Raw genomic sequence first — 12,880 nt, forward strand, 5'->3', positions numbered from 1 at the left:
TTTAATCTACAGTTCATAACCAATACATTGCGGTCAGAATCCATATCTGCACCTGGAAATGTCTTACAATTTAATACCTGTTTCCTAAATCTCTGTCTTACCATTATACAGGGTGTTACAAAAAGGTACGGCCAAACTTTCAGGAAACATTTCTCACACACAAATAAAGAAAAGATGTTATATCGTCATGTGTCCAGAAACGCTTAATTTCCATGTTAGAGCTCATTTTAGTTTCGTCAATATGGCTTCATTCCAACATGATCAAATTGTACATTTTCACAATCAACATGTGTTGGCTGATGAGAATCCGCAGCAGTTGTGCAATCACGTCATCAACACAGATTTTCTGTGAACGTTTGGGCAGGCATTGTTGGTGATGTCTTGATTGGGCCCCATGTTCTTCCACCTACGCTCAATGGAGCACGTTATCATGATTTCATACGGGGTACTCTACCTGTGCTGCTAGAACATGTGCCTTTACATGTACAACACATCATTTGGTTCATGCACGATGGAGCTTCTGCACATTTCAGTCAAAGTGTTCGTACGCTTCTCAACAACAGATTCGGTGACCGATGGATTGGTAGAGGCAGACCAATTCCATGGCCTCCACGCTCTCCTGACCTCAATCCTCTTGACTTTCATTTATGGGGGCATTTGAAAGCTCTTGTCTACGCAACCCCGGTACCAAATGTAGAGACTTTTCATGCTCGTATTGTGGACGGCTGTGATACAATACGCCATTCTCCAGGGCTGCATCAGCGCATCAGGGATTCCATGCGACAGAGGGTGGATGCATTTATCCTCGCTAACAGAGGACATTTTGAACATTTCCTGTAACAAAGTGTTTGAAGTCACGCTGGTACGTTCTGTTGCTGTGTGTTTCCATTCCATGATAAATGTGATTTGAAGAGAAGTAATAAAATGAGCTCTAACATGGAAAGTAAGCGTTTCCGGACACATGTCCACGTAACATATTTTCTTTCTTTGTGTGTGAGGAATGTTTCCTGAAAGTTTGGCCATAACTTTTTGTAACACCCTGTATAATCTGTCTGAAACCTTCCAGTGTCTTCAGGCCTCTTCCACATATACACCCTTCTTTCATGATTCTTAAGCCAAGTGTTAGCTATGATTAAGTTATGTTTTGTGCAAAATTCTACCAGGCGGCTTCCTCTTTCATTCCTTATCCCCATTCCACATTTCCCCATTACTCTTCCTTTTCCTACTATTTTTGTCTCCCTTCACTATCTGAATAATTTCTTTTATCTCATCATACATTTCTTAAATCTCTTCGTCGTCTACGGAGCTAGTTGGCGTATAAACTTGTATTACTGTTGTGGTGTGGCTTCGTGTCTATTTTGGCTACAGTAATGTGTTCACTATGCTGTTCGTAGTAGCTAACCTGTGATCCTATTTTTTTTTTATTCATTATTAAACCTACTCCTGCATTACCCCTATTTGATTTTGTATTTGTAACCCTGTATTCACCTGACCAGAAGTCTTGTTCCTCCTGCCACCGAACTTCACTAATTCCCACTATATCTGACTTTAACTTACACATTTCGCTGTTTAAATTTTCTAACCTACTTGCCCGATTAAGAGACCTGACATTCCCCGCTCTGATCCGTAGAACACCAGTTTTGTTTCTCCTGATAACGACATCCTCTTGAGTAGTCCCTGCCCGGAGATGCAAATGGGGGACTGTTTTACCTCCAGAATATTTTACCCAAGAGGACGCCATCATCATTTAACCATGCAGTAAAGTTGCATGCCCTCAAGAAAAATTACGGCTGTAGTTTCCCCTTGCTTTCAGCCGTTCACAGTACCAGCACAGCAAGGCCGTTTTGGTTAATGTTACAAGGCCAGATCAGTCAATCATCCAGACTGTTGACCCTGCAACTACTGGAAAGGCAGCTGCCCTCTTCAGGAAGCACATGTGTGCCTGGCCTCTCAGCAGATACCCCTCCATTGTGGTTGCACCTACAGTACAGCTATCTGTATCACTGAGGCACGCAAGCCTCCCCACCATCAGTAAGGTCCTTGGTTCATGTGTACTAAACTAATTTAAATCAACCCACGAGGTGCACAATACCAGCAATGGGATGCGGCGGGAGCTATCTGTGTTTCATCCTCGTGTAGCATTAATATTCCAAAGCAGCTGTTGTGGACAGTACAAACAATCTGACATACACTGAGATGACAAAAGTTATGAGACATCCAAATATCGTGCCAGACCTCCTTTTTTCTGGTTTAGTGCAAGAACTCGACATGGCATGAGCTTAACAATCGTTGGAATTCCCCTGCAGAAATATTGGGCCGTGCTGCCTCTGTAGCCATCCATAATTTTGAAAGTGTTGGTTGTGCAGGGTTTTGCGCATGAGCTAACCTCTTGATTATGTCCCATAAATGGTCAATGGGATTCATGTTGGGTGATTGGAGTGGCTAAATCATTCACTCAAATTGTCCCAAATGTTCTTCAAACCAATCGTGGACAATTGTAGACTGATGACGTGGCACATTGTCATCCATAAAAATTCCATAATTGTTTGGGAACATGAAGTCCATGAATGGCTGCAAATGGTCTCCAAACAGCCAAAGATAACCATTTCCAGTCAATCATCGGTTCAGTTGGACCAGAGGGCTCAATGCATTTCATATAAGCCCAGCCCACATAATTATGGAGGTACCACCAGCTTTCATAGTGCCTTGTTTCTTGGGTTCATGGCTTAGTGGTGTCTGCACCACACTCAAACCCTACCACCAGCTCTTACTGTTCAAATGTGTGTGAAATCTTATGGGACTTAACTGCTAAGGTCATCAGTCCCTTAGCTTACACACTACTTAACCTAAATTATCCTAAGGACAAACACACACACCCATGCCTGAGGGAGGACTCGAACCTCCGCCAGGACCAGCCGCACAGTCCATGACTGCAGTGCCTTAGACCGCTCGGCTACTCCCACGTGGCTCAGCTCTTACTGACTGAAATCAGTACTCATCTGACCAGATCACAGTTCTCCTGTCATCTGGGGTCCAACCGATATGGTCACAAGTCTAGGAGAGGCACTGCAGGTGATGATGTGCTGTTAGCATAGGCACTCGCATCGGTCGTACCATAGCTCATTAATGCCAGATTTCACTGCACTGTCCTAACAGATAAGTTTGTCCTACATCCCACACTGATTTCTGCAGTTATTTCATGTAGTGTTCTTGTCTGTTAGCACTGACAACTCTATGCAAACACTGCTGCTCTCGGTCACTAAGTGAAGGTCACTGGCCACTGTGTTGTCCACGGTAAGAGATAATGCCTGAAATGTGGTATTCTTAGCACACTCTTGATACTGTGGATCTTGGAATATTGAATTCCCTAACAAGTTTCAAAATGGAACATCCAATGCATCTACCTCCAACTACCATTCTGCATTCAAAGTCTATTAATTCTCCTTGTGCAGGCATAATCATGTCGGAAACCTGTTCCTTGACTCAGCTGAGTATAAATGACAGCTCTACCAATGCACTGCCCTTACATATCTTGTGTATGCAATACTGCCACCATCTCGATATGTACATATCACTATCCCATCATTTTTTTCACCATTTTAAGCTTTCCTACAGTAATATGGAATTTTGTTTACACTGAAATTGTGTAGGTGCAGATAATCTGTAACAAAGCTGGCAAAAAAGTAACGTCTTGGTATGAATTTTTTTAAATATTTTTCAAACAACAGAAAATCCAGGATGGAATGTTAAAATACTATGAGAAGGGAAGTTGCTACTCACAATATAGCAGAGATTCTGAGTCACAGTTAGGTGCAACAAAAAGACACTCACAATTAAATTGTGAGAGTCTTCTTGTTGTATCTATCTGCGTATCAGCATCTCCGCTATATGGTGAGTAGCAGCTTTCCTTCTCATAATATCATTAAAATAATTTTCTGTTTTTTCTGGGCATCCTCCAAGCACTGCAACTGCTCTACATCAACAAATCTACTTATCAGAATACCTATTGTGTAGAAACACAGGCTTTATGTATACAAGAACCTGTGTTGAGCTTTTAGTGACAGTGCTGACATGTTGCCTTCATCCATAATGCTAAGGATACCCAATGGCTGGCCAGAGTGGCTGAGCGGTTCTAGGCGCTACCGTCTAGAAACGCGCGACCGCTGCGATTGCGGGTTCGAATCCTACCTCGGGCATGGATGTGTGTTATGTCCTTATGTTGCTTAGGTTTAAGTAGTTCTAAGTTCTAGGTGACTGATGACCACAGAAGTTAAGTCTCATAGTGCACAGAGCCATTTGAACCATTTGATACCCAATGCATTGATATGGTAGATGACAACTCATTTAGGTACAGGTGTGGGTCAGTGAGCATAGGTTTACAATGAATTGTGTGCTCCAAAGTTTCATAGTTGGTTTTGTACACCAATATATCATAAATTAGTTTCTGTCACTTTCAACTTCCATTGCAAATTTAATGCCAGAATGAGTAGAATTTAAATACCTCAAAGTCATTAAAATGAATGTAATCTGCATGCCCAAATCATGAAGGTGTGCTTAATATACATCCAAAAACAGGTTGGTTTCGATGTTTTTGTCCATCATGCTTAGTTCTTAAAAACCTCCGTGAAAAAGTTAGCAGTTGTGAATGGTTGATTCTTCATAGTCACTCCATGTATCTGAAAACCTTGTCATTAAATTTCAAGTAGGTTAAAGTCAGAACATTGGCCTTTTCAGTGATCAAGCTCAAAGACTTATCAAGAGGAACTGACATAAAAAGGGATGTAACTTCGAAGATTACAAGCAGGCATAATGATTTCAGATGTTACAGAAATATAATGTTCACTATATTCAATGGAATAATGAAGAATTGCTACTAAATATTTTGCCGAGGTATATGAAGGTCCATCTAAGTTACTAAAAATGTGATGCTTTGTAATGTTATATAAATATTATATATGTGATGCTTCTAAATATTTTGCCACGATATAAGTAGGTCCATCTAAGTTACTAAAAATGTGATGCCCCCTCTTTGTGGATTTTTAGCACACCACAGCATGTTGACAGAACATGAGCACTTCTGCAGGCAGTAAGCATTTTTTTCAGAAATGAAAGATCATGTGATCTTTAATAAGTTGGGTAATTAAGGAGAAAATTCTTTTTACTAATATAACCATCATGTTCTAGTTGAGCTTGGCCTGTCTTCCACTGATAAAATATTGTATTTTGATTGCTGAAGGGGAGAGTTGCAATTTCATTGTTAAAAACAATGTGCATGCATTAACCAATTATTTAACAGCATTTTAAAACAGCATACAATTCTCTCTCTCTTTCCTAATGTTTATCCCATTGAATGGGGCCTGGTGTTTTCATAATTTGGCAGACTTATTTTTGTTTTAAATTTGTGGCCAGATGTGCTTCCTGTTGCTACTATTGTCAGTTAACTTAAGGGGGGCACTTGTACATGAATTGTGTAAACTCTGTTTTATGTCTGTTATCAAATTTTAACGGTCTGTGTGTCTTATTTCCTGAGGCAGAGATTGGGAAAAGGCCAGTATTTACATGAAACCACCTGAAACCACACTCAGGATAGCAGTTGTACCAAACTAATAGCCGTTAATCTGCCGCACAGATTCGACCCACATATGGACCACCTCCCTTCTCTCAATTTTGATGCTGTGCATTATGTAGTAACGGCCTACTCGTCTAATATAGAGTGCCTAGGAAGCTGTGTTCTTGGATCACTAGGCAACAGTTCAAGCAAATCATATTAATGGAGTTTATTACAGTAAGTTAAACCGACAATATTTAACTTTGCGTATTGAAGGTGTGTTGCAAGCAAATGGCGACAGGCAAATAAAATAATCAATGTCCTTCAGTATATACAATTTCAATCCAAGCAAAACAATTCAGTTCACAAGTCACTGCTATAGCATTTGTATGATGGCTAGTCTTCCACTTCTGCTGGGGCTAGGTGGAGCGGTACTTATATTCTCTTCATATAGAGGCTGCTCCTGTCTTGGTGTCAGCATACTATTGGCCGACGTCATCTCACAGCCCTCTCTGCTCTTCCATTCTTTATCCTCGTGTTGGCGCTTGTCGTTACACCGTAACACGTTAAGCTGTATGAGCATGTCAAAGCAGTGCAGAATCCATTGCATGAAAATAATTTTAATTTATTTTCCATTGATATAGTGTATTACAGTGTGAAGGCTTAAAATATTTTTCCTCAGTCCACCAAACAACAACAGAAAAATATAGCAAAACTAAAAATAAATTTGAAAAGAAATAGGGAAAACATGTTTCACTTCTAGCATTTATAAAACATGCTTGGTGCATCTGAATGTTACTTAAACTTCAGTTATAACTCATTGTGGAAGTTCTTTATTCGTGGTCACAGTTTCCTTATTCCGTTTGTCACTTCTTCATTGATTTTTTGGTAATTCAAGTACAAGTAAAACTGATTTTAGTTACAACACTGTATTTGTGTAATTACAGATATCAGCAGATTCTGCAGTACCACATACGGCAGAGAGATTACAAAGCAGTTCTCACAACATGCAGAAGATTTGGTCAGCAAGATCCTAGTTTGTGGGTTCAAGCACTCTGGGCGTGTACCAAAGATTCTGAAACTCCAAGTGACCTATTAGGAGAAGTTCTCAGCGTCATAGGTACTATACTGTAACTGTATTTTTATACAAGTTAATAATTCTGAGTGTTAAAATAATTGTTCAAATCACAAAGCTTCCTCCAACAGGATTTATTTTGCAATGTAATGTGCTCTGCTTTCATCCTGCTGTAAAGTAATGTATTGTGCAAATAAAACCTGTAAAAAGGTGTAATATTTTATTATGCATCTTATATGTTTTGCAAATTTTTTATTGTAGTACAGTTAGAAATTAGTTTTATTTTTATAATGGGGAAAAATTGTATTTCTGATGGAGAATACATCTGTCGAGTTGTTACTCGTTACCTTCTTTTAATCATTATTGTCACGGTGAGCAGTACAATCTTATTGTTTTCTGACTTGCAGAGAAACAACGTCTTCTGTCTCCACTTCTTGTTGTTGATGCTTTGGCCAGTTCAGGAACAGCCACTATTGGTGATGTTAGAAGTTACTTGCTCAGTGTTTTGCAAACAGAAAAGGAACTTACAGAGCAAGAACAGCAGCTCATCAACAAATATCGCCAAGAGACTGACAAAATCCGACAGCAGATACAATCCATGCAGACAAGGTTTGTTTTTTTCTGGTGTCAAGGAAAAAATGTTTTATAGGATGTAAAGACAAAAGTTTCAGGAAATTGATTTTGTGGAATATGAATAAGGAACTTTCAAGAAATTAATATTCCATTAAGTGTAATAAAACCTTCACCTTCCATTAAATTGTGTGCGCTGATACAAGGCCCAGCCAATAAAAAAATAGGTATTTTAGATGACATCAGCTTTCATTTCTTTATAATTGCATTCATAGTAGTAGCATTTATTTTATCATGTACCTCAAAACCACTGTAAGCATATTTTCTTCGTGACTTACACCTAGTGTTCCTTGATGCCGAGAAGCCATATGACAGCATGAAAAGAGGAAAGATCTGAGAGCGGCTGAGAAAGAGAAGCATGCTCAAAGGTTTGGTGAGGAAGGCTCAAGTGCTGTATGGACACTGTACTAGCTTTCTGTGTTTGAAAAAAGGTCATTTAGCCTGGTTTCAGACCAAAATTGAATTTTAGGAAGTTAGTCCTCTATCATCACTGCCGCTCATCGCTGTCATGGATGACATAACAAAGAACATTGGAAAATACCATCCATAGCTTAACACCGTGGCTTTATTGGTGATGTGTTCTGAGAGATAAGTGGGGCTGGACAAATGGATAGATGAATTCCAGATATACAATCTCAGAACAGTAGTAGTATCAGTGAACTGTGAGGAGGAAACAGCAAACATCAAGATACCCCCTGCAAAATGTGGAAAACTTTTCATGCTTTAGAAATATGAATTCTCAAGGTAATCTAGCCATGAAAGAGGTTGCAGATAGAATTCAGAAGCACACGTGCTTGTGTCAACATGTCAGACCACTTCTATGGATTCTCAAGGTGCCAAAAAAAATCAACCTTACTTTGGCAAGCTAAAGTACACACACACACACACACACACACACACACACACACACACACACACACATGCTGACACATGCACACATTGTGCCTGCTGAACACACAATGCTGCAGTTGCAGTTTAGCAGGTGGGCTGGGAACGGGGTTGTATTGGTTGTAGTGGGTAGAGGCAGAAAGAGCCAGGAAGCAGGAGGAGGAGTTGAGAATTGGTAGCAAGCAATGGAGAGAGGCAGCAGGTGTGTAGGATAGGAATGGGGGAGGGAGGGGTGGCAGGTGAATGGGAGAGACATGTGACCAATGTGACACATGGGCACTGGAGCCAATGAGATGTGGTGCTATATGAGAAAACGTGGAAGTGATGAAAGGACAGAGGAAGGGGAAACTGCTGGGTAGAAGTTGTGGAAACAGTGAGTCAGTAGAGGTTGAGGCCAGGAGGATTACGGGAGCGAATGATGTGCTGCAAGAATAACTTCGATCTATGTAGTTAAGAAAAGCTGGTGATCAAGGGAAGGCTCCAGAAGCAGTGGTGTGAGCCAACAATTGAACTTAAGTATGTTATGCTCTGGGTGGCCAACTTTGATAGTGGACATTCATTCTGGCGGACAGCTGGTTGGTTTTCACAGACATATAAAATATTGTGCAGAACTTTAGCAGCCCCTGCTTCAGATGGAATAGGATTAGCCCATGATGGGACTGGAGTAAGTTGTGCTAAGTGGGTGTTTTGGACAGATCTTGCACCTGTCTTTCACAAGGATATAGATCAGGGCTTCACAACATACGTGCTCGCGGAGCAAGCTGTGAGCAGCAAGGCGCGAGCATGGAGCAGCACGAGCACGCTAACCCCACTACCGGACCAGAGCGGAGAGTGGGGAGAGTCATGTGGGGCACACAACAGCTGCCGCCAGTCAATGTAAATCCGCGGCCACCTGCAGGGATATCACTCACGAATTATTATTGCGACAAATGAAACAAATAAAGGAGAATGTACATGTGCCACATAATTTTATTAGCTTAGTGTGTGCCTCTACATTTGTATTAATTTGTGAACTGTTACACAATAAAAAGTGTCCCTGAAGTGTGGGATTCTCGGTTATCTTGTACTTTTTTCCCTTTAAAATTGCATCTATGTTCGGAGTAATTGTTCTTGTGCATTGTAGGAGCAGCGTGCAGTTTAAATTTTGATCAGACAATGCGTTTCTCAGGCGCATCTTGTTACATTTCATTGTAGAGAACAGTTGTTCACAAACATACATGGAACCGAACATTGATATTATTGTAGCCGCCAGTTTGTGTAAACGAGGAAATCTATCCTGAGGGAAGTATCTGTAGAATTCCAAAATGATTTCTTGCTCTGAAATTTGTCTTCGTATTCTCTGTCACACTGCAGGTCAATAATTTCTAGTTGCAGCTCAGGACGAATCTCTTCAATATTCGCTGAATATGGAGAGGAGAACAAATCAAAATCACTGTCTAGTGCTGTCAGATCTTGAAAGCATTGATCAAATTCTTCCTTAAGGACAACTAAACTATGTGAATAACGTTCACAGTCTTTGTGAACATCTTGCATGGATGATAATTTAGGAAAATGAGCTAGATTTCCTGTTTCCAGCTGACTCACCCAAAGTGTTAATTTCATTTTAAAAGCTCGTATTCAATCTATGAAATGAGTAATTAGCATATCTTTACCTTGTAGTGAAATGTTCAAAGCATTCAGATGGCTAGTTAAATCTGCTAAGAACGCTAGATCACATTTCCATGAAGGCTCTTTCAATTCAGGAACACACATGTTATTTATTTCCATGAACATATTTATCTCATCTAATAGGCAAAAAAATCGATTTAATAATTCGCCACGACTAAGCCAGCGGACCTTGCTGTAATAAGGCAGGCTACCATACTGGCTTTCTACATCCTCAAGAAAGCTTTTAAATTGTCTGTGTTGTAGCCCATGCTTCCTTACATAATTGGTTGTATAAACAACAACACTCATCACATTTTTTAGAGTGATACTCTTTGCACATAAGTTTTCCTGGTGGATCACACAGTGAACGCCCCTTATTTCATTTGGCACAGTCAGTTTTTGCATTTTCTCCTTCAACAGTGCAACGAAACCTGATTTTTTTCCCCTGTCATCGCTGGTGCACCGTCTGTAGACGCTGAAACTAAAGAATTCCACGACAATCCTATATTTTCAACACTTTCTTCAACACTACTTAAAATATCACCTCCGATTGTAGTGTTCTTCATGGCTACTACATCGAGGAGCTCCTCCCTCACCTGAAGATCTCTATTAACACCTCTAATAAATATAGCAAGCTGCGCTGTTCCAGTGGTATCAACACTTTCGTCCTGAGCTATAGAATACGCCATAAAATCTTTACAGATATTTGCAAGCTGCCTCTGCACATCGTCTGCCATGTCCTGTATGCGACGCATAATGGTCATGTTAGATAATGGCACAATCCGAAACTGCTCAACTTGAGATGGACACAAATGTTCTGTTGCAACTACCAAACATTCTTTTATTAAATCGCCATCAGTGAAGGGGCGCAGGGATTTTGCTAAAAGCAAAGCAATTTTGTAACTCACTCTGAGAGCTGCCTCAGTTGATTTTTCTTCATCGTCCAGATCTTCTTTGGATAGCTTCCTTTTAAGTTTAATAACTTCCTGTGCACGATCTGGTCCATCACATTTTCCACTTCCGTAGTCCTTCGCATGGTACGACATATATTGTCGCTGCAAATTAAATTTCCTAAAAGAATTCAGCGTTTTGTGACATACTAAACATTTTGCAAGACCATCTTTTTCTGTAAACAGATACAATTCCTCCCATTGGGGGTTGAACTGCGAAAGCATGGTTGGGGTTACAACAACGGCGACTTGACATGATTCTTAACCAGCGAAGTGACTGTTGGAGCTGATCGTAGTACTTTACCGTTACACAGTCGGTGCCAATTCAATAGGCACGCTGCAGCCCTATTTAAACGTGCGCACGCATTTCCCCTCCCTCCCTACTCCGCGACCTTGCACCTGCTCGCGAGCACGTGCCTGAGCAGACGCGAGTACTCGTGCTCAAAACCGGCCAGTTGTTAAGCCCTTAGGAGGGGTGAGAAGAATTGTTGGTAGGTTGTCTTTCAACTGTGGGCACGATGATAAATAACCAAAGCCTGGTGAAGAACATGGTTCAGTTGCTACAGTCAAGGATGACATTGGGTGATGAAGGGATCACTCTTTTGCAGCTGATTGTGGAGGGTGATGGAAGGATTAGAGATGTATGAGGATAAGGCATATGCAATCTACTTGCAGACTTGATTTATGGTATAGTGCCTGTCTGTGAAGGCCTTTGAGAGACCTCCAGCATACTGAGCAATGGAATTTTCGTCAGTGCAGATATGCTTTCCGTGGGTGGGTAAGCTATATCAGAGCAATTTTTTGTGTGAAACAGGTGATAGCTGTAAAGATGCTTATATTGTTGGTGTTTAGTGGGCTGAATGTAGACACTGGTGTGGATGGAGCCAACAAAGAGGTGGCGGTAAGTGTCCAGGAAGGTGACATGTTGGGTTGAGGAGGATCAAGTGAATCAGACTGATCACACTGGAGAGAGATTCTGCACATCTGCTGCCTCACTTCCTCTCCTCCTGCTTCCCACGTCTTTCTCCCTGTACCCTCACCACCTGATAGATCCCCTACCCCAGTTCACCTACTCGCATTCGGGAGGACGACGGTTCAATCCCGTCTCCGGCCATTCGGATTTAGGTTTTCCGTGATTTCCCTAAATCGCTTCAGGCAAATGCCGGGATGGTTCCTTTGAAAGGGCACGGCCGATTTCCTTCCCCATCCTTCCCTCACCTGAGCTTGCGCTACGTCTCTAATGACCTCGTTGTCGACGGGACGTTAAACACTAATCTCCTCCTCCTCCAGTTCACCTGCTGAACTGCACTCCTGGCATTGTGTGTCCCTTCCAGCACACTGTATGTGCACAGGTGTGTGTGTGTGTGTGTGTGTGTGTGTGTGTGTGTGTGTCGACAACTCAACCCTTTGTTTTGGCAAGTGATCTCCATTACTCCTGCAGTAAAGGGTGAGGTGAAAGTCTGGATACACCCCTACGCAAGACGAATGGTGTAAGGAATCATAATGGCATCTTGTATGGGGTGTCAGCAGGTGAGGCCAGAAGTTACAGGAGCTATGGCGACAGCTGAGGCCATCTTGATATCCTCCATTTTGGATTTGGGTTACATGTTTCAAATGGGAAGGGGTTATGTGGCACATCATGTGCATATGAAACCTGTTTTAAGCTATCTTTATTTGTGTAGGAGTTATGACCTGTTAAAATCTAGGACACTTGTCAGAATCGGGATTATAGCATATGCTCAATATGACCTCCATTGCACTGGACACACGATTAAAGTCTTTTTTGCCAGTCCTGCTGCATACATTACAGGATCTGTGAGTCAACAGAGACACATGCCTCCTTAATACACTGGCAAAGATGGGCTATATTGTTGATTTATACCTCATACACAATTGATTTCAGATGTCCACACAGATAAAAGTCAAGAGTTACAAGATCAAGGGACCCTGGTGGCCATCCAGGTGGACCCCTCCTACCTATCCTGTGACCTCCAAATTGTTCATCCAGAAACTGTCTGACTTCAGTAGCATAGTGGGGAGGTGCATTGTCTTGTTGGAAGAGGATTTGGAAATCATCCTGTGGATTCATCAGCATTGGTAGCACATACCCATAGAGCATGTTAAGATGCCTCTCACCATTGA

At 41.4% G+C, this 12,880-nt stretch overlaps 1 protein-coding gene across 1 annotated transcript in view; it reads left to right on the plus strand.

Annotated features, from left to right (window-relative positions):
* Positions 1–12,880, plus strand: part of LOC126458065 (vacuolar protein sorting-associated protein 11 homolog) — a 177,810-nt gene that overhangs the window by 144,884 nt on the left and 20,046 nt on the right. The window contains exons 15-16 of the mRNA XM_050094866.1: positions 6,496–6,668; positions 7,031–7,232. Of these exons, the coding sequence (XP_049950823.1) occupies positions 6,496–6,668; positions 7,031–7,232 (375 nt within the window). The remainder of the gene's footprint in view (positions 1–6,495; positions 6,669–7,030; positions 7,233–12,880) is intronic.

This window comes from Schistocerca serialis, chromosome 2, assembly GCF_023864345.2.
Source record: "Schistocerca serialis cubense isolate TAMUIC-IGC-003099 chromosome 2, iqSchSeri2.2, whole genome shotgun sequence".
NCBI classification, from domain to species: domain Eukaryota; kingdom Metazoa; phylum Arthropoda; class Insecta; order Orthoptera; family Acrididae; genus Schistocerca; species Schistocerca serialis.